Below are 25,191 nucleotides of genomic sequence, written 5' to 3'. Positions count from 1 at the left end.
ATTCTTGTGTAAGAAGACGACAACAAGTTTTGCATCCGATTTAAAGGGAAGGGTAAGTTATTTCTCTCCAGAGCTTCCTCATTCTGACTAACTGAAGGGGGAGGGCTCGCTGACAGTATTGCAAAGGGTTGTTGGTTTCACTGTGCTAGAAGAAATAAACATTTTATTATTCAAAAACTTTTAAGTGAATAATACGCGAACGTTTCATGGCACCCAACATGTGGGCTATTATTAGGGGTGTAAGAAAAAATCGATACACTTGAGTATCGCGATATTTTATTTTGCAATACTGTATCGATTTTCAAAAACACAATATCAATTTATTTTTAGTTTAGGCTACGTGCAAAAATAGTCATGGTAAGATAGTGGTTCACGTTTATGTTGTGTTTAAACCCCCTATTGCGTTAATTTATTTTTATTGGGCGTGCCCTGCCGTGCCGTCCACATCTCTTCAGCACAGCAGCAGCAATGGCAACTCTTCGTTGAACTTTTAAGTGGTGTTCAATGGTGTTGCTAAGTAGGCCGAGTTAGGCCTAAATCAACATTAAATTAGTTATTGAGAACATTTCAATTCACCCGACACTAATATATAATATATAATAATATTCAAAATGTTGAAAACTATTTCGGCATAGCCTATAAAGCAGTTTAATTAAATGGAATGTTAGTTGTAAACAAACGAGCTACTTGGTGAGGCTTGGCCTCACAGATGCGCTCGTGCCTTAGATGGCAGGAAAAATCTTCACGATAGGCCTATTAACTAACCACCTGATTCACGTTGGCTGGGGGGAAGGGGGGCCATCAGACATTTGTGCCCAGTTATCCGGCCCTGCCCCCAACAAATCACACCTTCCCACCTCTGACAGCTTAAAAGAAGTCAAGAGGACTCCTTACTCACAGACCTATTCACAAACCTGCGGCATTTTGCCGTGTTTTGAAATCCTATGCAGCTAGGAGCTTCCAATCGTGAGGAAGCAATTTTGCAATGTAGGCATAGGCTAACTAACATGCAATAACGCCGCCAACAACCAAAACTAGGCTAATCATTGTCAACATGTAAATTAAATGTAACATTATTGTGATCAAATTAAAATGTTCTCTTTTGCAAACGTAGGCATAGTAACAGAATAATTTAATAATGTTACAAAGATACTACATCAATCCGTATGTTTCATTAGGCTACTAGGCTGTTTTGCCTTGATTCATTTAGGCTAGGCCTTTTTATTCAGGGCCGTATTCACAAAGAATTTTAAGGCTAAAAGTAGCTCCTAACTGGCGAATTTAGGAGCAACTCCTAAAAATAATGGGTGTTTCACTCCTAACTTTAGGACTCCTAATTTTTTCACAAAAAGTAATTCACGAAGCATTTTAGAACTAAAAGTAGCACCTAAGTCTGGGACAGCTTAAGTTGAGAGGACTCCTAACTCACTAAGACCTATTCATAAACAGCTTTTTTGTGGCATTTTACGTTGCGATGTTTTGAAATGCGTAGCCTATGCGCAACAGGAGCTTCCAATCACGAGGGAACAATTTTGCATTCATAAAAGGGATGCAAAGCCACCAACAACAACCAAAACTACTCATTGTTAACATGTAAATGAAATGTAAAGTTTCATTGTGAATCAAATTAAAATGTTCTCCTCTTTGCAAACGTAGCCTAGACATATGGTGACAGATTAATTTAATAATGTTGCAAAGGTAGGCTACTGCATCAATCCATAGGCTACTAGGCTATTTGTTTTGCCTTACTCTTTATTCATTTAGGCTAGGCTTTTTTATTCAGTTATTAATCATCTTCCGTCCTTCGCACTACTTGTGTAGCGCACGCATTCTCCGACCTGTCACCTGTCACTCATCATCGGAAGAGAGGTGTTTGGAATTCCCGCGTTACAATCGACAGCCAATCAAGGTGGTCACTTCAGTCAAGCTCGTGCCTGAGAAATGACGTCATCCATAGCCACGAAGACTCACTCCTAGTTTAGGAGTTGTCTGAAAGGCTTTGTGAATATCTTTTAAGAGCTAAAATCTTTAAGTGCGATTTAGGAGTAGCCTACTCCTAGTAGTAAGATAAAAGCCTTTGTGAATAGCCTACGGCCCCAGTTATTCATCATCTTCCGTCCTTGTGTAGAGCACGCATTCTGAGACCTGTCACCTGTCACTCATCATCGTAAGGGAGGTGTTTGGAATCATTTCCGCGTTACAATCATCAGCCAATCAAGCTGGTCACTTCAGTCAAGCTTGTGCATGAGTAATGACGTCATCCATAACAACGAAGACTCACTCTTAGTGAGGAGAAACTTCTAGCTAAAATCTTTTATTGCTATTTAGGAGTACTCCTAGTGGTAAGATAAAAGGCTTTGTGAATATGGCCCCTGGCGTCTAACCCAATGCATAGCCCATTTACACAAAATAATGGTTAAATATTACTGATGATCATTGTTATTTAAGAACATGCAGTGCGCGTACGGCACCAAAAACATCTTGCTCGTAAAAAATCATCATACCGCATATTGTGGCGGTCTGTTATTTAGCCTACTTACTGTAGTAGGCTGCGCAAACCACAGGCCTTTAGCCTATTTTGGGCATTCATTCATTCAACCTTTATTTATTCTCGGAGGGTCATTGAGGGAAGCCCTCATTTTCAATGAAGCCAAGATTACAGAAGCGAAGCAAAGCGCTCCACAAACAAGACAACATTCGAGGCCTTCTGTTGAAGAATTTTATATAAAGCCTGCGCTAACAGTAATCGTTGACCTAATCGACCTAATTGACCTAATCGACTTGACCTAATCCTCCTGCCCCTGATAGGCCTACCACAGCTGTGGATAGTGTGGAATGTTCAAGTAATAACACAATCCAATGTGTGTCTCAATTGTCCCCCGCTGACCACCTCACACATTTCTCTAGATTTTGCAACGAACTTACATGACACAATGCCATAAAATATGCCAGTTTTAGGACACAGAATAATGTTTGTAATGATACCAGGTAGGCCTAAGTTGGTGGTGGGCGGTGGTAGTGTAGTGGTTAAGGAGCTGGGCTAGCGTGCAGTAGCCTGAAAGTTGTCGGTTCAATTCCCGGCTTCCACCGTTGTGCCCTTGAGCAAGGCACTTAACCCCAAGTTGCTCTGGGGACAATGTGATCCCTTGTAATATAGCTGACATATGTAAGTCACTTTGGTCAAAAAGTGTCTGCTAAATGTAATGTAATGTAATGTAATGTAAGTTTAACACTAAGAAGTGTAATGAGCTATTCATTGTCGAAGGTGCATGGTGAAGTGAAATTCTTACTTTGGAAAACAAACATTTGCCGATATCATCGCCGATCATCAGAATATTGCAACAGATTCTGGACTGCAGGTAACTTAAGCCAGTGGTTCTCAAACTTTTATTTCATTCCCCACTTTGATCAAGGGGCATGACTGATGATAGTGGAGATAACGTGTTATCCCGAGGCTTTTGCAAGTCAGCATCTTCGACGGTAGTCTATTAAAAATATAAGTTTTCAATGTCCCAAACGGAGAGCCATACTTTATTGTTTTTAACGATCTCTATGCTACTCACAAAAATGTAGGCATGGGGACATGATGAAGTAGGCTATCCAACTGTCGTGTGTTAAATTATTGTGATTACGAGCCAGTGGTTTTCAAACATTATGCGTGACTCGGACATCTAACTAAATGCAAAATGAGGACCAGTGTTTCGTCAAATTGCAAATAGCTATTCGTTTTAACGATTTTTTTATGATAGTATGAAGTGCTTTTTATGGGAGGGAAGTGGCGCGTCTGCAGTCAGCCAAATATGAATGTAATTCTGCGGCATAAAGCAGATGTATTTGTTTATTGTACAGAAAAATAAAAATAACCTGTCAAGCAGTCAATTGACTACATTGCAGTCAAGAAGTAGGGCAAATTAAGACACTGTTTTGATTTGTGTAGTTGCGTTACCCCCAACACTGACAATAACAGACAGCAAATTAAGATATTTTTTTGTTTTGTGGAGCGGCACCGGTAGGCTATCAAAAGCAGATTTCGATTTTCGCTACCACCGTGTAGTCAAGCCTTAAGCCATACCCAAGTAGCCTTAATCGAGGTAATGTTTAATTACGATTTATTTTGTTATTGAATTCGTAGGCTGGGATTCCTCTCAGTAACAATTACGTTTAAAGGTAGCCTAGCCTCCTGCTTTTTCAGAAGGGGCGGCAGTCAGGCTACTGACAGAGCGATGTACAGTGGCAGAGCGACGCACAGTGGCTGAAAGTGGTACTAAAGCTTCACGCAGCTTCACGCCTCGTAATGCGCGACTGAAGTGGCCATTTGAAAGCGATGCCCACTGTAGGCTGGCCAAGTGTGTAATTCTGCGGCATAAAGCAGATGTATTTGTTTATTGTACAGAAAAATAAAAATAACCTGTCAAGCAGTCAATTGACTACATTGCAGTCAAGAAGTAGGGCAAATTCATTTACGAAACCAAAACGTGGGTCATAGTTGTCTAAGCCTCTATTGCGTAGCCTGTTAAAAACGTCGCTAGATAGTATTAAATCGCCAACAACATTGTTTTCTGCAGAAGCCTAGCCTAGGCTACAGATTAGTTCTGAACAGTTATTTCTCTACTGGCTCAATTATCAAAAAGGTGCTTTCTCTTCGTTCTCCACAAATTAAGCAGGTAGTTCCGTAGAGAGACGTTAGAATAAATTAGCATTAGCGATTGACAACGTTGTGATAAGTGGGCTATAACACTAACTTTGCAAAGTTAACTTGAATGCATCAATTTTGAACAAAGTTGTGTAGGCTACACCGCGCCAGTTGTAGTCTGCATTAACAGTTCTTGAAGACGCTGTTTTGATTTGCGTAGGGGAGGTGCGGGCTGAAGCCAACCTGTTTTAGGGAGAGGGGTGCAAGGAGAGAATGCATGCTCTATCCTGTGCATATCTCTACAATGAAATAATGTGTCTAGGCTAATCTATATTTTCAATAAGCAATCACTGCATGCCTATGGAAACAATAAGTGAATATATTAGAGATATCAAGAGTAACGCAGGAATGGACGTTACAGTTATTCAGTAACTGTAACAAATTACTGAAATTTGAATTGTACTTTGTAACGTGTTACCCCCAACACTGACAATAATGTAGACAGCAAATTAAGATATTTTTTCGTTTTGTGGAGCGGGGTAGGCTATCAAAAGCAGATTTTGATTTTCGTTAACCACTGTGTGGTAGCCTAAATCGAGGTCATTTTTAATTATGCATGATTTATTTTGTTATTGAATTCGTAGGCAGGGATTCCTCTCGGCAACAATTATGTTTAAAGGTAGCCTCCTGCCTTTTCAGAAGGGGCGGCAGGCAGGCTACTGACAGAGCGACGTACAGTGGTAGAGCGACGCACAGTGGCTCAAAGTGGTACTAAAGTTTTACGCAGCTTCACGTCACATAATGCGCGACTGAAGTGGCCATTTCAAATAATGCCCACTGTACATACTGTCAGTATATACATATACATAGATACATACTGTCAGTATATACAGTATATTTATGTTTAATGTGGTGTATAGGCTAGGGCTAATTGAGTGCCCACTGGTTGTGTGTAGGTGCAATTGAGTGCCTGTCACTATAAGAAATACGTGAGAGTAATTATGACCGCCGCTAGCCTAGCTTCAAGGTAACAGAGGGGTGCAGCACATACTGTAGTGGACCGTGTTTGCCAGCTCGCGTGATCCCACGCCATTGCCAAGTAATAATAATAAATAATAATAAAGCTTTATTTGTATAGCACCTTTCATACACAGAATGCAGCTCAAAGTGCTTTACATTTGAAGCATGTAACACAATAATAGTCAGTCAGTCATTATCAATCACTTTTCTTTGCTGTTTATGATATGCTCAGCAACATATCAAAAATATAGAAAATGACGTCATAAGACTGGCAGCCTTAACCCTCTTACCCCCCACAAGCACGCCATATGGCAACTGTGGCAAGGAAAAACTCCCATATTCCAGGAAGAAACCTTGAGCAGAACCTGACTTAATAGGGGGAGCCCATCTGCTTCTGGCTGGCTGCGCCCTCCAATAGTAGCAGATGTAGAATAATCTGAAAATGTAGTCTACAGGATAAGATGAGTTAACTAAAAGCTTTCCTGTACAGGTATGTTTTCAGATCTTTTTTAAAAATATTTACTGAACTCGCCTGCTTGATGTACAGAGGCAGGGTGTTCCATAGTTTGGGGGCATAATGGATAAACGCAGCTTCTCCACTTTGTTTGTGGAGCACTTTGGGTACGATTAAAAGATTAGAATTGGATGATCTAAGTTTCCTTTGTGGTTGATAAGATATTAAAAGCTCAGAGATATATGAAGGTGCTATGCCATTCAGAGCTTTGTAAGTAATTAACATAACCTTAAAATCAATTCTATAGGAAATAGGGAGCCAGTGCAGTTCAGCCAACACAGGGGTGATGTGTTCTCTCTTCTTAGTCTTAGTTAAAAGTCTAGCCGCAGAGTTCTGTATGAGTGCCAATTTCTTTAGATGTTTTTTGGGAAGACCAGTGAAAAGTGCATTGCAGTAGTCTAACCTGCTAGTGATAAAGGCGTGAATTAGTTTTTCTGCATCTTGTTGAGTTAAAAAGGGCCGCACTTTGGCAATGTTTCTCAAGTGGAAATAGGCTGTCTGAGTAACTTTACTGATATGGGGCTTAAAACTTAACTCTGCATCTAAGATGACACCGAGGCTTGTTACTTTTGGTTTGACCTGGTGTGCCAAGTTCCCCAGATTACTAAGAATAATATCTCGCTTTAGTTTTGGTCCAACCAGAAGTACCTCTGTTTTGTCATCATTTAGTTTCAAAAAGTTTTTGCTCATCCACTGATTAATGGAGGTTAGGCATGCAGTGAGGGAGCAAAGGCCATCTGGGTTAGTTGGCTCAACAGAAAGATACAATTGGGTATCATCTGCGTAGCTGTGGAAGTTTACATTATGTTGACTTATGACGTTTCCCAATGGAAGCATATATAGAGAAAATAGCAGGGGACCAAGGCAGCTCCCCTGGGCCACACCAAAAGGCAAGTCATGTTTTTCAGATACATGATCTCCTAGACTGATATAAAAATCTCTGCCAGTAATGTAGGTTTGAAACCAGTTTAGAGCATTATCAGAGAGACCCACCCACTTCGCAAGGCGGTGAATTAGGATGCTATGATCAATGGTGTCAAATGCCGCACTCAAATCCAGAAGAATAAGGATTGAGACTTTGTTTGAGTCGGTAGCTAGTCTGAGATCATTGACTATTTTTACTAGAGCCGTTTCTGTGCTGTGATTTGATCTAAAACCTGATTGGAATTTTTCAAGGATACTGTTTTCGTTGAGGAAGGTATTTAACTGATTACAAACAACTTTTTCAAGTACTTTGCTCAAAAACGATAGATTTGATATAGGCCTGTAGTTGCTCAGATTGGTATGGTCAAGATTTGACTTTTTAAGTAAAGGTTTCACAACAGCGGTTTTAAAAGCAGTTGGAAATATACCTGTTTCTAATGAGGTATTTATTACCTTGAGAAAAAAGGGAGCTAAGCCATCATATACTTTTTTGAGGAATGTAGTAGGGATTGGATCTAAAACACATGTTGAGGAGCCGGTTTGAGTTATAATTTTACCAAGCTCAGATTGAGTAATAGTGCTAAAGGACCTTAATTTTGGGGGGCTGTTTTTGAGTGTACTATCAAACATATTACTTGTGTTACCAATAGCCTCCCTTATAGAAATGACTTTGTTTTTGAAGAAGTCTGCAAATTCTTCGCATCTTAGAGAGGATGCCTGACTGAGTGTATCAAAAGGTGTTTGATGCAATAGCCTATCAATGGTAGAGAACAACACCCTAGAGTTTCCACTGTTTTCAGCAATTACCTTAGAGAAGTGGTTCCTCCTCTCATTCCGAATAGCTCTATTATAATTTGCAATTTTTTCTTTTAGAATGGCACGGTGAACCTGTAACTTAGTTTTTCTCCATGTTCTCTCAGCTTTCCTACATGATCTTTTTAGATCATGGATATTTTCGTTCATCCAAGGTGTCAGTTTGCTACAGGGCCTTTTTTTAGTCTTTAAGGGTGCCACTCTGTCAAGCAGAGCGCCTAATTCACGATTGAGAGCCTCTACCATTTGATCAATGGGATGATGTAAAATATCTAAATTTATGGAGTCTATAAGAGCTATGAACTGCTGTTCTGCTCTAATGTCCAAGAGTCGCGATTTGATTGCAATTTCGGGATGAATTTTTGGAGTATGTAGTACAATATTAAAAGATACACAATGATGATCAGACATATTTATATCATTTACTGATAAGTCTGTGACTTCTATCCCTCTGGAAATGACTAGATCGAGGGTGTTGCCAAGGTTGTGGGTGGGTCCTGTAACATGCTGCTTTAGCTCTAAACTGTCCAACACATTAAGGAACTTACTGGCTTTAGCATCAGTTGTCTTATTGACATGAATATTGAAGTCGCCATTTACAATTATCCGATCATAGCTAGTGATGATGAGCGACATAAGTTCAGAAAACTGGTCGAGAAAGCCAGTCCATAGTTTAGGAGGGCGGTATAAGGTTAATAGAAGTACAGCTGGGTCAGCCTTCAGAGTGAGGGCAATATACTCAAAGGAAGCGAATTCGCCAAAGTTGACTCGTGTGCAACTATATTTGTTTGAGAAAATGGAGGCAATTCCACCACCTCGTTTGCCTTGTCTAATTGAGTGGAAGAAATTATCATTTGGGGGACAAGTCTCAACAAGAACAGCTTCGCTGTCTGAAGTCAGCCAGGTTTCAACAAGAAACAGAAAATCCAATTTTTTTTCACTAATAAAATCATTGATTGCAAAGGTTTTGGTAGTAAGTGCACCTATATTTAGTAAACCCATGTTAGCTGAAAATGCCTCTGGCTTTTGAGGAATATGCTGAGGTATGGAAAGAATATTTGTTAGGTTTCTAGTTTTAAATTTGTCTTTTCTTTTTACTATACGTTGGGTAGAAATCAACGTTGGAATAGAACTATAAGCATAAGTCATGCTATTGCATGACACAGCTTGATCTATGGTAGTAGTATTGTATGTTACCCTGCAGAAAACATTCTCAGACTCATCCACATGTATAATGCCATTCGAATCAATACCTGGGGGGCGTGAATCTGTAATATTTTCTACAGAATGTCAATGTCTCAGTGTGGACGCTATGTTGTCAGAGAGTAGCCTGGCTCCATGTTGGTTTGGGTGGAGACCATCACGCTTCAGCATACTGGACCTCTCCCAGAACAAGCCCCAGTTGTTGACATAGGGGATGCTTAGGGAAGCGCAGTAGCGTTTGAGCCAGGTGTGGAGATCGAACAGTCTGGACCATCTCTCAGCACCTTTTCTGTAGGTAGGGAGAGGCCCAGAGATGACAAAGCATTTTTCTGTGCCCATCAGAGTAGCCTACTTTAAAGCAATAATATGTTGAAATCTAGCAAATAACTACACACAAGCAAAAGGTATGAAACAACACCAACAGCCTAGTTTCCACAAAAACTTGCTAATGCGCTAACTGGCATTTATTTGAAATGTTGTCACCAAAGTTGTAATGTGAAAGCTTTGTTTCACGGTATGTTCTGATAACTTCTGAACTACATAAAGACATTAATCTTTCACTAGTGTAGTGCCCGTTCAAACATGCTATTCCTGTAGCCCAATTACATGCCTGCAGGTAGGCCTGATTTAAGAATAGGATAATAGGGAAAAAACACATACACACTGCATGAAAAGTGGGATTTTCGTCCCCGTAAACACCCGGAAATCTCCCTAATTTTCGACAATTAACGTCAATTTACAGCCTGCGAACGTCGCGTTTGTCTGTGCCACATATTGTTGGAAACGAAAACTATGACGTATGTGGGGAGCTCGCAGAGTGCCAATGACTCTAATTAGCATATGAATAGCAGCAAAATCGTGGCTGGCTTGAATTTCCTTACTCTGTATTGGATAAAACCACTCCTTTAAACAAGAAACATCACTCGTGATTGGTTGGCAGATCTGTCACTATTGGTCACCCTGGGTCATTATGAATGTAAACCCCATATATATATTCATATACTTATGATATGCTATTATGTTGTATATTAATGTCATTGTTAGGCTACTACACATTATTACCATCAAGGACATGATTGAATTTATTGAGGAAAGGAAAATTTGCCAGGAACATGTTTATTCAAAGAAAGAGCTTTATTAGCACAGACACACAACTACAAAGCGAGATCTGCACTCACAACAAATGGTAAGCTCATGAGAAGCCCAAAATCCACAAAGTGGCTGTTTGCCGCCTCGGAGCAGTAGGTAACTGGTGGCATACTGTCTGAATTTGGTCCGTTTTGGAGATGTCTGTGGTGCGTAGCCCTGTAGGCTACTTCAGAGTCTGTCTCGCTTCCAGCAGCTGTAAAAACAATCAATAAAGACAATCAGTACTGCACGATGCACTGTGTAGGCTATGGAAACAACACATCTAATGCACCTGAAAAATAGTCACCAAAAACAGATCTTACCCTCTTTCTTCTCGATCGTCTCCCAAGCTCCCAACTCTTCACAGCTTCCGCCTGCGATGCAAGGTCTGGTTGTTTACCTGAAGCCCCTGCGTACTGTCTCGTAATAGGTCTCACAGGCAGCTAGAAATTGTATCTATTTCCTTATAGCCTACAGCAGAATGAAAGCATATTCTTTAAACCTTACCCTTGCTCCGGTTCGTAGCGCCTACAATTTGCCTCCCGAGTGAACCCTGGTAGGCTACGGCTGAAGGATACCACGGCTCTGATTTCCCAACGGCTGATGTCACTTCTCCTGGCACAGCCTGGCACTAGATGATCCAACGCTCACCATTCCTCCAAGCAAAGGGAAGTGCTCGTTTCAAGGTCCCCTCTTCTAGAAGGAATGACCGAGCGCCAACGATCACGGATGCATTGTCTATGAACCACATTCTTACATCCAAGTAAATTGAAGTAGCCTAACCAAACTGTAGGCTAGCCTTTCTGTTTGAATTTGCCGGCAAGCCGCACGCTGACTGTTTACCCTATCAGCTGGTAAGCTGATTACTGGCGGAAGTGACGGGCGGGTCTTCCACTGCTCACCAGAGGAATTGTCTCCCCTGCTGGCGTAGGGGCGTAACGGTTGGACTTAACTTGTGGCATATGGACTGAGACTGTTCTGGACTGTGTAAATAGCCTACTACCCGGGAAAATGAGTGAAATTCTCATTGTGTTGGTGGGAAATCCGAATCTAAACTTGAGTCTATCGACTGTTTTAAGTCGGGTTACATTATTGGAGCTTGCAGGGAACAGACAGATGTCATACCCAGCATCATTTCTGCCTATTGAGCGTATTGCTGGGAGTTGTGGTTAACACATCCACTGTGCATTTAAGCAAGACCAAAGAAAAGGTCACAGTCATGCCACTATGCACAGTGGTTGAGATCTAGGACAGTGTTTCTCAAAGTGTGGTCCGCGAGCAGACGTGGTAAAATATAATAAGGATGAGTTGTTTGCCATATTGAACCAACTTGTATGTAAATCCAAACAGTTCTGCAACACTGCCTATGTAAGCTATGTCAGTTTAAATCATATGACTCCTCTGACACAATAAGCAAGGTGCAAAGACAATAAGCAAGGTGGTTTAGTGAGTAAGCCTATTGTGTAATAAACTGTTGAAGTACTACTCTTTTTTTAGCTAGGTGGTCCGTGAGGTTTTTTTTTATTGATTAAGTGGTCCTTGGTCTGAAAAACACTGAGAGAGAAACACTGCTCTAGGAGACTGTGATGTTTGCATGGAATGCACCTTCTACCTTTGTGGCAAAGCCTGATTAAAACTAATTGTTGAAATAAATAGTTTTGTGTATCTTTTTTAGATAACTTTGGCCATTGCTAATGACACAGTAATGAATCTAGCATACTTTCATTAAATAAATCAATTCAAGCTCAAATGTACAAGTCTAGTTAGGCTATACTGAGCCTTATCTATTGATACCTGAGCTTTTGAAGTTAATACCTTTTAGAAAAATGTCACCTGGGGTAAAACTCCCCCTGCTACACTTTTCGGTGTGTAGTCAGTCGTATACCTGAACTAGTGAACTTCCACGACAATCTACAGTGCCGCATAGTCTACTGACGAAAATCCCACTTTTCATGACACTTACGCACACACATTAAACACACACACACACACACGCAAAAGTTGCAAGAGTAGGGGATGGTAAGAGATGGAGAGAAATTGACAAGGTGATTTATTTTCTCGAAGAGCATGTACAGAACTAAGCGGCGCTCATATTGTGTAGGCCCTACCGCTATGCGGTAAGTGTAGCCTAATTTGTAGCGAACTATCACGGAGATACGCAGTCAGATTAGAATGATGGCATTTGATCGGGATAGAACGTTCTATAGACCCTTTCAACAATCAAAACAAAAACAATGCTTGAACGTTCTATTTGGGCCCCAATCTACTTCCTCTGCATTAAGATAACATATGGAATGTTCAAAAGGAAGTCTTGTGGGGCCAACTATGATGCTGATAATGGAACTCTCCATTAAATTGTGGGTCCATAAAATTATAAACACATTTAAGTAGGTCTATTTTGTACAACTATTTGTTTCAGAGTAGGCTACTTGCAAGGCATCATTTGAAAACGTGTTTTCTTCTGTCTGTAAATGCATTTATTTAATTTCTAGCACGAACTATCGCGTTATATGCAGTCAGAATGATGGCATTTGATCGTGCCATGCGTAATGAGGTTCAAAGTATTACGGACATACATGTTCTGAACATATTCTGTTCGTTGACCTGGTTATGCACCCAGGTTATCGTCTTTGGACATCCTACTGTAGATTTATTTTTTGTACAACATTTTACAACATCTCATCTCTGATTCCCACAAAAATTGGGGTTTTGCCCCATGAGCAATAACCAATTCACACCCATCAGGGAAGATGGTTAATGTAGGCTAATTGTCACAGACACTAAAGGAGATAGGAGAATGTTGCTTATAATGCGACGATCACACAGGACAAATAGGTTTACCCTGTGGCTGATTGAAGAAAGTTGTGAACTGTCGACCCATCTGAATGCGAGAGGAGATCAACTGCGTTCCTCTGAGACGTAGACCACTCAACATCGTGCCCAACATTAATTACAACTGCTTCTTCTTCTTCTTCTTTTTTTTTGGCTGTTGGCACACAGGTTTTAGGTGCATTACCGCCACCTTCTGAATAGGAGTGTGGGTCTGGATTCTATCATTAAATTCTACGGAATAATCCTGTTGCTTTCAAGTAATAAAAAATACATCTAAAACATTGTAACCCAGAATTTCTTTGCAATATATCAGTAACATTCAGATTTATCTTTACTTCCGTTAGTTGTTCTATTAGTGTGTGTCGTTCCTGATTGTATTTAGGACAACATTCTATAACATGTTCTATGGTTTCTTGATTGCCACTCTCACCATCAGCATGCTTTCTCTTTAGAACTAGTGTGCTGTTCAACCCTGTCCATACCATGTCCATACCTCATTCTTGAGACAATATCCTCCTCCTGCTTGCTTCTGCTGGTATTCCTGCTCCACCCAACATTCTTTTGAATTAGGCCTATATGTCTTCCTGTGTCTTCGTTGTCCCATAAATATTGCTATACCCTTATTCTTAGCTTTAATCATGTTTTTAATGTCTGCTTTGTTATATTGTACATGAATATCAATGCTGTCTTGTTTTGTTGCCTGTAACATAGTATTGTTGCCAGCATACTTGTCTGCAACTTCATTCCCCATTACTCCTACATGCGCTGGGACCCAACCCAAAACGGTGTTGACTCCTGACTTTATTAAACAATTCACTAATTGTTATATACCATATACAATAATTTGCCTGGATTCAGAGTGTAAATTCTTTATACTTACTAAAGCTGAGCTTGAATCAGACCGTAGTAGCCTACACCTTTCTCCTCCACCCACAATAAAGCCAACCATAGCAATTAACTCCGCTGTATACACAGCAAGATCATCACTAATTGGCATTTATCAGTTTTAATTCAGGGATTGCATATTATTCCACCCCTACTTTCTTGTTTATTTTTGATGCATCTGCAGCACAATGTGTACCCACATATTATTTCCATATTATTCTCTCACATACATTTCAAATGTACAATTATCAGTGGTAACCCCATTCTCTCTTTCTTCCAGTAGTGTTAGATCTATTGCTACCTCTTCAGCATCCATGGAGGAACACTTGAATATATGTTAGACTTACACTTAATGTAGTAACTTCCAGTTCTCTTGCAATATATTCTATTGTCCAACCAAAACTGCACTCTTGTTTTTTCTTCTTCTCTTGACAGGGCATTAGAACGTTCTGACTAGGATGGTCCTCTTTATGACCCTTCAAGCTTGCCCAATAAACTAGGGCCAACTGTTCTCTTCTTAACCTAAGAGGCATCTCTCATCTCTATCTGGATTGCAGACACAGGTGTGGTCTTCTATGCCCACTATATAATCTCAAAGTGTGATACTGTATCAAATCCAGTTTACTTAACTGAGTTGCAGAAGCAGATCCATATACTAAACATCCATAATCAAACACTGATCTTATTAATCCTATATAAATAGTTTTCACAGCTGGTCTACTTGTACCCCCACTCCCCTCAAACATCGCATAACATTTAAGACCCTCTTACACTTATCCACTTCCTTTTGGACATGAATTGCCCATGTAAGCATCTTATCAAACCATAGACCTAGATCAGGGGTGGGCAAACTTTTTGGCTCAAGGGCCACATTGGGTTTTTAAAATTGTCCGGCGGGCCGCACAACAAACCCCCCCCCCCCCCCCCACACACACACACACACATTTTTTATAGCGTATAATTTAGTTTGAAAAGTATTTATTTTAATTTTAAAATATTACTTGCTTAAAAATACTGCTAATTTTATGCTGTTTAACAAATGTATAAATTGTGCAGTCGCTTTAAGACAGTCGCTTTAATTCACGTTTATTTCTCAAGGATCTTCTGCCTGCTCCGCTATGGCTAGTGCTGTACCTACGGCTGGGTCCTCTCACAGTTTTTAAATGGTCAGTAGTGGGAACTACTGTTGCCTTCATGATTTCCTTTTAACAGTTTCTTATAAGGAGATATCAATGATCGACAATGACAAGCCAGCTGGAACCTGCGACGTTCTCTCCCTCTCGTGAGTGCAGACGCGTTCCCAATTAAATGGATCGCATAATGTTCACGTTAAATCTGCTGCAAAGGAGATAACTAAGAGTTAACTTAGTTTAACATGATGTTCTCTCTATTTAACATGATGTTTTGACATTGACATTGTAAACGTTCTCTAAGGAGAGTGAAAAGCAGTTTGCAGTAAAGCTAACCAACGCCGTCTATCGCAGGAAAAAATAGCGAGCAGCCTGATAACCAAATGAATTGTGTTTAACCAGAGGGGCACATTAAAATGGCAACAAATGATTAAAGATTATAAACTTTATTTTACTTTAAAATCATATTTACATTTATTTTGAGTGAGTGCAGGTGCAAGAGAGGTAGGGTCATAAAAAAATGAAAAATACAGTACAGGGTGTCAATTCCACAGTTGAGTCCACACTTAAAGGAGAATTCCGGTGTCTCAGCTTGTCCCCTGCACTCCAAAATCTGGCGCTAGTTAGCCGATGCTACCAACAGCTTTTTCAATGGTGGTGCTTCGGCATCGGGCTAGCTATGCAAATAAATCACTGTTTTACACCATTTACGAGGCTCAATGTATCTCCACATTTCATTGGTAGACTTTTGAGGGCCCTGACATTTAAAACGAGACATTGAGAACTTTGAAAAAGCACTGGTAGTTTACTTACAAGACGATTTATACAGACAGTATCTTCACGAAGTTTAGCGTTTGCAGCCATCTTGAATTTGGTCACGATAAGTCGAGCGACGAGTAAGAATGAACAGGTATGATAAGGGATCAGATTCCAAAAATAATTCAGTGGAAATGCATGGATTCCAGTTTCTTCCATTAGCAGCAACTGGAATCCATGCATGCGTATATAACCTACCGGGATCGGTGAAAAATAGGCTACTGTAAAAAATGTATTTGTGTTTATGGAACATTACATTGTAATCGATCACGTTTTTATCATGATGTCTAACACAAGTAAAACATTGCCATGAATCTACTACCCACAAAATACCACAACACTTTGCTTACAAGGCAGTAATCTTGACCAATCAGAGCATGTAAACAACCAGGTCAAGACAGAAATTCCACTCGGCAGCGCTCGGGTTCATCCGCGGGAAAAAAAAAAAACGATCGTGAAGATGTCTTTTCTGGTATTTGAGATGTTTTCTTTGTTTATTTTAGTTTGGTATGCATGTGAATGAATAATATAATGATCAGAAAAAAGTTCATTGACAATTTATTGTTGCTCTACTTCAAGATTGAACTTTTTTAAAAAAAAACGCTTTTTGTATTTTTGGGGTGGTTTTAGATAGGGTATGTCTACACATTATATATTTTTTAAGATATAATTACATATTAAGAAAGCAGAGATTCTGCTGAATAAAACGATACCAAACACTTAGGGCAGAAATTTGTATGGCAATGATAAAAATGACTAAAACCGAGGGTATGCTAAAATGGTCAAAATGGGCTGCGACACCCAAGGGTTAATATTATGGCCTGTCCATCTTGAGCAGCCACCTGTAAAACAATCTTAAGAATGCCATCTTGGCAACAGTAATCATAGATATTCAAATCATCAGTACATGTATACAGTATATACATGTATACATTCTAAGCATGGACACAGGCATGACAGGTCAATGCCAAGTTAAAAATGTAATTGACAGTTATAGTTAGGCTGAGATAGGATGTCTAAGGTAAGATAGAATACAGCCATAAGTTAAGAAGTTGCTTCTGTAATAATAAGATAGAAATGTTCTTATCTTTGAAAGTGAAGTTAGGATAGGACAAGCAGTTAGGATTATATTTTTGTAATGAGCCCCCTGACATCTGTAGGTCTGAAACCCTATTCCATCTCTGTTTAGGGTGGATTTTTTGTAGAAACATGCTTCCTAACTGCATTTAGGAGGAAAATCCTATCTTATGATAGGAATGTAGGCATTACAGAGCCGTCCTAAGTTATACATTTCAGAAAGTTAGAAATCCTAGGTTACTACGATACAGACTAGGGCTGAGACAATGAATCAACATTATTGCTGTATTTAACTAAATAAATTAATCAACATGAAGTAAGTATAAGTATAAGTATAGTATAAGTCAGGGGTCCCCAACCTTTTATGTACCATGGACCGGTTTGATTCCTATTTTTTTTTCACGGACCGGGGGGGTGGTTTGGGGGTTCCATGTTCCATATGTGTTGTGCATGCATTACTTCAAAAGAACTAGCTCCAGTTATGTATGAACAGTGAAGGTAACGATCTCTTGTGAAAAACGTGAACTTGAAGAAGTGAAAATTGAACAATATGAACTATGAATATTGAACAACTTGAAGCTACATCTATAAGTGTGAACATGCTTAACAAAATATGGGAACAAAACATGGGAACTAAACGTGCATGACGAATATAATCAGTGGGAGCCCTGCTTGTTTCCCTGCAACAAGAAGCTTCCATCTGGAGGTGATGGAAGACAGTGACACCCTCAGTGTGTTTGAAATGTCCAGTCGATTGCGCAATTTGTCTAGTTGCAGTCATTGCCGAAAACTCGGCCTCGCATACATACGTGGTGGGAAACATTTTCAGCGCTTTTTCAGGTATCTCGGGATATTCTGCTTTGGTTTTGATCCAAAACCCCGCCAGAGAGGTTTCCTTATACACACTCTTAAGACCACCGTCATTTGGAAATTTCGATTAACTGCTCTTCCTCCTGCGCTGACAAGTTAGGACTATTCGGGATATTGACAAATGGGTTGCGGACCCACTCATTGGTTTGCCGTGAATCTTTGAAGGATGGGAAGTAACGCTCAAACTCATTTGAGAGCGCAACAAGGTGATCGCGCACCAGCTGCGAGAGAAATGGCCCTGCCTCAGTCTCTCCCAAAACCCCCACTACTTTTTGGAACATATCAAATACACCCCGGTCCACTCGTCGTCCCTACAAATCAAGCTTGGCTTTAAATGCAGCGACTTTATCTGCCAGTTTAAAGACAGTCGTCATTCTCCCCTGGAGTGACAGGTTGAGGTCATTAAGCAACCCGAATATGTCACACAGGTAAGCGAGTTTTGACACCCAGTCCTCATCACTAAAATGCGCAGCTAACGGTGACTTTTTTTCTGCTCTCGCAACTCAAACACTCTGGCCAGTGACCTGCTAAAGATGCTTGTTTTTTGTTGCTCATTCTAGCAGTTTAACTAACTTCATGTGACACTACCGTTCGCCAAGAACTGATCAAGTGAAGTGAGCTGACCTGAGGCTGCGCAGCGCTGAAGGCAATATGTAAAAGTGTTGAAGGTGGGACAGACAGACGTAAGAAAATAGACTTTGCAAAATGCAAACATGCGTGCAATCAAACAACTGCATATATGCCTATGCCATGTAAAAACGTGACATTATTGCGAATTAAATTTAGTTTAGTTTGCATGCATTTTTTTTTAAACTCATGTCGTAGGCTACGGCCCGGTTAGGAATGTCCTGCGGCCCGGTACCGGGCCGTGGCCCGGTGGTTGGGGACCGCTGGTATAAGTATATATACTCTTTTGATCCCGTGAGGGAAATTTGGTTTCTGCATTTATCCCAATCCGTGAATTAGTGAAACACACTCAGCACACAGTGAACACACAGTGAGGTGAAGCACACACTAATCCAGGCGCAGTGAGCTGCCTGCAACAACAGCGGCACTCGGGGAGCAGTGAGGGGTTAGGTGCCTTGCTCAAGGGCACTTCAGCCGTGCCTACTGGTCAGGGCTCGTACCGGCAACCCTCCGGTTACAAGTCCGAAGCGCTCACCATTAGCCACGGCTGCCCTCATGTTTTCTATTGACACATGGAAACAAAAGGATGTAGATTTATTAACACTGAGACTCATCGCCCAATTAATTAGATATAGTTCTTACAGCTGCTGATTGTCTTTTTTTATTTCGAGAAATAAACATTTTACTATCTGATTATACCATCGTCGTAACCATCAGGGGCGGTGGTAGCATGGTGGATAAGGCGTGGTAGGGTAGTGGATAAGGAGCTGGGCTAGCATGCAGTAGCCAGAAAAAGTTGTGGGTTCGATTCCTGCCTGCCACTAGGGCTGCAGCTATTGATTCTTTTTGTAATCGATTAATCTAGCACTTTATCGATCGATTAATCAGATTTTTTTTTGCATTTTTAAACAACCAAAACAAATAATGCACAACGAAAATGATGTGGCTGTAAAATGATCAAGCAATTGGCACAGAGGTATTAATTGCTAGGTAACACTAAACAAACTCAAAGATCGTAATTCTTGATTTCGCTTACAAATAGGGTTGGGTATCATTTGAATTTGAACGATTCCGATTCCAATTCCGATTTCTTATTTCGATTCCGGTTCCTAACGATTCTCGATTCTTTCTCAAGGTATCTGCAGATTTTCCAAGTGCAAATTTTAAAGACTTTTAAGACCTTTTCAAGACATCTAAATGAAACTTAAGACTATACCACGGCAAAAAGATATGACTGTTTATGCAATAGTTTTTTTCCCTACTAATTTTAACCCCCACCCCATTTTGGATGTCTACAGAAGTTACCAAATATATTTTGGCGAAAGAAAAATAATTGTGTGTGAATTACCTTTAAAGCTATAAATGCCCAATTTTAAGGGCCGGGGCTGCTTGCTTTTGAAGCTGGCTGTACATATTTGGTTTTGCTTACTGCTGAGGCTGACTGTTCTTCACCTGTGTCTGTAGTAGCCTAGGCTACTTGCCAAAGACATGTGCACTGGACTGGATTCCCTTCAATATTTTTTTCAAAGTTAGACTAAGCTATTTACATATTTTAATAAGCCTACTTTATATAATTTACTATGTGCATCTATTGTCCAATATGTAGCACAGCAAATTCAAGTTAATCCACTACTTTACATTTTGCAAACCAGTTTTATCTAAACCAACCAAAGCTTGACTGAAACATTGTAAAACCATTGACTTGTTTTAAATTAATTAACTTAATTAATTAACTTAACATATACAGTATTTCCTCCTGATTGCGAAGCACTGCACATAATTTGACCAGCAGTCTTCACGTCCATAGTTTGTGAAACGATGCTGCGTCCGAGCAATGATTTTAGATGCCAAGCGCAACTCCAAAAAGGAGAACAAATGAGCGTCCGGCTTGAGGCTGCGCCGGATGCCGAACAGGGCTTTTAAAATCCATATGTCCGGCCTAACGTATGGCCAACCTATCGCTCTTTCTCCCGCTCATTCTACCGTAGGCTTCCTCATTCCACGTAGGCTACCTGTATATCTCTCTGGCCTCAGCTACACCACGAAAATGTCAGGCATATTATTTTGTACATAGACCTACTGTATTATTACCGTTTTCATACCTTTAACCACACCCGTGAAAAACATCTTCACTCTGCAACCACTACACTTCCTCCCGTAGCCTAATAGCCTAGTCACTTATACAATTGCGTTTTAAATACACAAAACTGGATTGAGACATCACTCGCTCTCTTGCACTCGCTGGCGGTCCCATACGCACATTTAATACCTCTCTTTCGAAAATTCAGTTGTATTTAAGACTATTTAAGGATCTGCGGGAACCCTGCTTTCTGAATGAAATAGTCTGACCTGAGTCTCCATGAATTTTAATTCTATGAACTATGCGCTTCTTCGTTGGTGTTCAGCCGTTTCTTCTTCCGGTCGGCGGACTGGGAATCGAAACTAGGAATCGAAATTTAAACTTTTGAACGATTCCAGGAAAATCGCAAAGATAGTCCCGGTTCCAACCAATACTCGATATTCGATACCCAAGCCTACTTAGAAACTGACGGTTTTATGCGTTCACTAAACAAAGATTATGGAAATTAAACACCACTTTTCCGTCAAAAAGCTTGTTGTAAAAGGCACAACTTGTTAGATTTAAGAACTAGCTTCGCTAGCTCTGTGTGTTATGAGTCCCATAGAACAACACTGCCATCTACTGGATTAGAAAGTCTGTCAGCAGGCGAAATTAGAGGTAGGCTATTTGTGGATCTGGGTGGCTCCTCTGCCGCAAAGATTGTCTCAAAAACACATGTGCTGATCCACAAATGCGAAAACGAAAAACTGCGTGTGCTGGTGATCCACAAATGCAAAATTAGATTTCACAAAGCTAATTTTCAGTTTTACAAATGCCATTTCATTTACAAATACACATCTACAATTGTGAAAAACAATTTACAAGTTACAAATATGATTTTTACGTGTGGATTTGTGCAACTTTCATGCGAAGAACGTCTCAAAAACACGTAACTTTGGAAAGCGAAGAATGTGTGTGCCGGTGATCCACAAATGTAGAATCACATTTCACAAATTAAGTTTTCGGTTTTACAAATGGCATTTTATTTACAAATGCACATCTATATTTGTAATCAATATACGAGTTACAAATATTATTTTTTTATTTGTAGATATCAAAAAACACATGCAAATCAAGAAATATTTGTGGATCCCCCTCTGCGCATATACAAATATTATTGAGACAAATTTAGCTCCATACTTTGTCCCTGTATTAAGTTTGGACTTCATACATCAAAGCGTTGCTAGATACGAGCTCACCGCCTGTATTGCAGCGCCCCCTATAGAGACTGAATGATGCCAATTTCCTAGTGCGTCCTCGCAATCAGGTAACAAGTCCTTATACTAAGTTTGAATTTTGTACGTCAAAGCGTTGCTGATACGAGCTCACTACCTGTATCGCAGCACCCCCGATAGAGGCCAAATGATGCCAATTTCCTAGTGCGTCATCACAATCAGTTAACAAGTCCCCTTATCAAGTTTGGACTTCATACATCAAAGCAATGCTAAGATAAGAGCTCATTTCCTGTTTGGCGGCTTCATTGCCATATTTGATTAGCTGTTAAAGGGACACCAGGCAAGCCTGATGCTTTTTCTCTACGAAACTCCCCCTTCAGCTCGGTCTGAAGCTCTTTTCTTTTTCTTTGCATCTTCCGTCAAGGGTTTTCGCTGCTTTTTCGCCGGCTCTGCCATTATACACACGTTTGCAACAATCGCTAGCGTTTATGTTAAAAAGGCTATATTTGCTATTATACAGGGCTACTGTATGTCTTTCTTGTATTGAGACAGTACCATGTTATTATTGCTACTACAAAGGTCTTATTGTTATGGTTATAAGTGTAGGCTAACAGATATACCATTGTATGTTGGTCAGCTTGATTACACGTGTGAATCACGTTTCTTAGGCACAGTGATATGCCGTCTTTTTTGGCCTCAAGAGGGCGCTTGTACACTGTATAATTTAATATGTATTGGAAACATTACATAGTATGTTAATGGATACGATTTTCTGTGTGTTTAACTTACAGAACCACACACAATAATTACGCAATGTAAGTGCCTTGTGCTGCCAACAGTTTAATACAAGAATAAGAAGAAACTGGCTGTCTGGACTTTCATTCTTTTTTCATTTTAATCGGATGACCCTTAGTGTTCACACCCATCCCGAACTATCTTTTCTACAGTTTAGTTAGCCTGCCTCTGTGCTGTGGATGCAGGATGTAATTGATCCTGCTTCGGTCGGCGGGTAGGATACACTGAACTTGCAAGCGGGATATTCTTCCTACAGGCAGTAGGGGCGGGCGAGAGAGTCTTCATTCGCCCTGTAATGAGTCATTTAACCATATACCGATTTACGAAGATGAGTAATTAACACGAAAACGTTGCCTGGTGTCTCTTTAAATACTGATCATCTCATTTTTAAAAGTTTAAGAAATAAAGTCACACAACAAATTAGAAAAGCTAGAACAAACTTTTTACTCAATATTATCAGCGAGGCAAAGGGAAACTCTAAAAAGCTCTGGAGGAGCATTGATAAGATACTTGGAAATGAAAACTCTGTAAATAGACAGTTAAAACTAATGATAGATGGCCATATCCAGGATGATGGGCAGATTGTTGGGAAATGTTTTAACGAATATTTAATAAATTCAGTACGAGAGCTGAGTTTAAGCTTTCCAAAAACTCAACTCCCACAACCATCAACCTGTGATGTCTCCGCTTTTAACAAATAGCAAAGCTAAAGACATATTAGGTTGGGATAAAACAATGCAAAACATCAATTATGATACCTCTAGTCTAGCCATGATCATAAATAAATCTTTTAATGAGAATATTTTTCCCAGTGTTCTTAAACCTGCTATTATCACCCCGGTGCACAAATCTGGGGATACTCAAGTGGTCTCAAACTACCGACCCATCAGTATTCTCCCAGCTGTGTCTAAGGTTATCGAAAAGGTAGTAGCAGAACAACTAATTGCCCATCTGGACTCCAAGTCAGTGTTTCCCATACATTAGTCCATGAGCCACAGGGGGTCGTCACTACCACTTGAGGGGGCAAATTCTCACTATATTTTTCTGAAAGCTACATATCTCTGGAGTATAAAATGGTATGATAGCAAGTTGGGTCTTGTAAATGTCTGTAGATCAAGTCTTGGAAAATAGTTATTATTTCTTTTCAATGGAAATGATTTTAACATCAGCTGAAAGACAATTTTAAGTATGATAATAATAATAATAATAATTATATATCCCGGTAATGATAACAATGTGTAAAGTATGAATATTTTCACCAACCAGTTCATCTACATCTCATTCCCACATTCTTACTAGTCAAAAATACAACTGAAATGTATAATGTAGATCATTTTAGCACCTGTGATGCAATTACCGTAATTTCCCAACTATTAGCTGCAGCTTACACATTGTTTTTGCAAAATTTCTTCAGCTATGGGGTTAATACACGGGAGCATGGTATATGGTTTTGTTTCTTTTAACTTGCATAAAACACTGTCCTGCGGCTTATACACAATACGGCTAATACACAGGAAATTACTGTATGTATTTAATGTGTCCTGGAAATTATGAAATTATAATATTTATGTTAAGCTGGGTACATGTGGTGATGTCAACGATTTTCATAAGGTATTGCTTGAATGTAAAGGTAACATGTGATTGGTTATCATGATGTTTTGATCACTTGGAATATCTCTTATGGGTAGTTTCAATAAAATACTAATTTACTGAATTTTGGGGGGGTGTTTCCGAATAGTACATTTACAAATAGTAAATAGCATAGCAATGCAGACCTATGTAATCATTTGTATTTCATGTCTCTGCTCTGGAGGTAGGAAGGTATAAATACATTGATTAATGAGGTAGTGGGCATTTCAATTAGTGCTGCAACACGTTGTGTCTCTGAAAACGTAGATTTGCACATTATTACACATAAATCTTGAATTTTATCAACCAAAATGAAGGGCAAAATCACATAATGATTCAAAATATGTATGCCAACATCAAACACCACATATGCATCAGTAATAATAAGGTTTGGATTATTTTCTGGGCTCTTATGAGTGGTTTAACAATAAAAAGCCAATAGGCGGAATTTCCTTTTTTCAAATCAGAGGTCAACTTTGAAGGCCTGTACAGCCACAAAGCTACAAGATCCAACTTGCTATCATACCATTTTTACATACTCCAGAGATATGTAGCTTTCAGAAAAATATAGTGAGCCTAGAGCCTAGATCAAGGAGGAGTGGTGGGAGCAGTCTTCCTTGATCTACGTAAAGCCTTTGACACAGTAAGTCATGAAGTACTGATTCACAAACTTGCAAAATATGAGATCTCCTCAAATGTCCAAAATGGGATAAAGTCCTATTTAAGTAGCCAAACTCAATGTGTGCAAGTAAACGGCACATACTCAAAGTAGCTCCATACTTCATTGGTAGACTTCCAAGGGCCTTGACATTTAAAACAAGACATGGAGAACCAATGAAGTATAGAGCTACTTTGAGCCCTGTAAATGGTGTAAAACAGTGATTTATTTGCATGGCTAGGCCGATGCCCGAGGCACCACAACGAAACACTGTGTTGGTAGCATTGGCTAACTAGCGCCAGATTTCTGAGTGCAGGGGACAAGCCGAGGTGAGCTATGAGAC

General features: G+C 39.8%; 1 protein-coding gene across 3 annotated transcripts in view; it reads right to left on the bottom strand.

The window, feature by feature from the left end:
• The window catches only part of sugct (succinyl-CoA:glutarate-CoA transferase), a 171,224-nt gene extending 158,015 nt beyond the window's left edge, over window positions 1-13,209 (bottom strand). For 2 of the 3 annotated variants that reach the window (XM_042068058.1, XM_042068059.1), the window contains exon 1: window positions 13,077-13,209. In XM_042068058.1, the coding sequence (XP_041923992.1) occupies window positions 13,077-13,182 (106 nt within the window). In that variant the 5' untranslated portion in view covers window positions 13,183-13,209. The remainder of the gene's footprint in view (window positions 1-13,076) is intronic. The other variant, XM_042068060.1, reaches the window with a different exon arrangement.
• Between the last annotated feature and the right edge of the window lie 11,982 nt (window positions 13,210-25,191).

The sequence above is a fragment of the Alosa sapidissima genome, chromosome 17, assembly GCF_018492685.1.
Source record: "Alosa sapidissima isolate fAloSap1 chromosome 17, fAloSap1.pri, whole genome shotgun sequence".
Lineage (NCBI taxonomy): Eukaryota > Metazoa > Chordata > Actinopteri > Clupeiformes > Clupeidae > Alosa > Alosa sapidissima.
The sequence above is the reverse complement of the archived record's forward strand: the minus strand, read 5'-3'. Positions and strand labels throughout refer to the sequence as shown.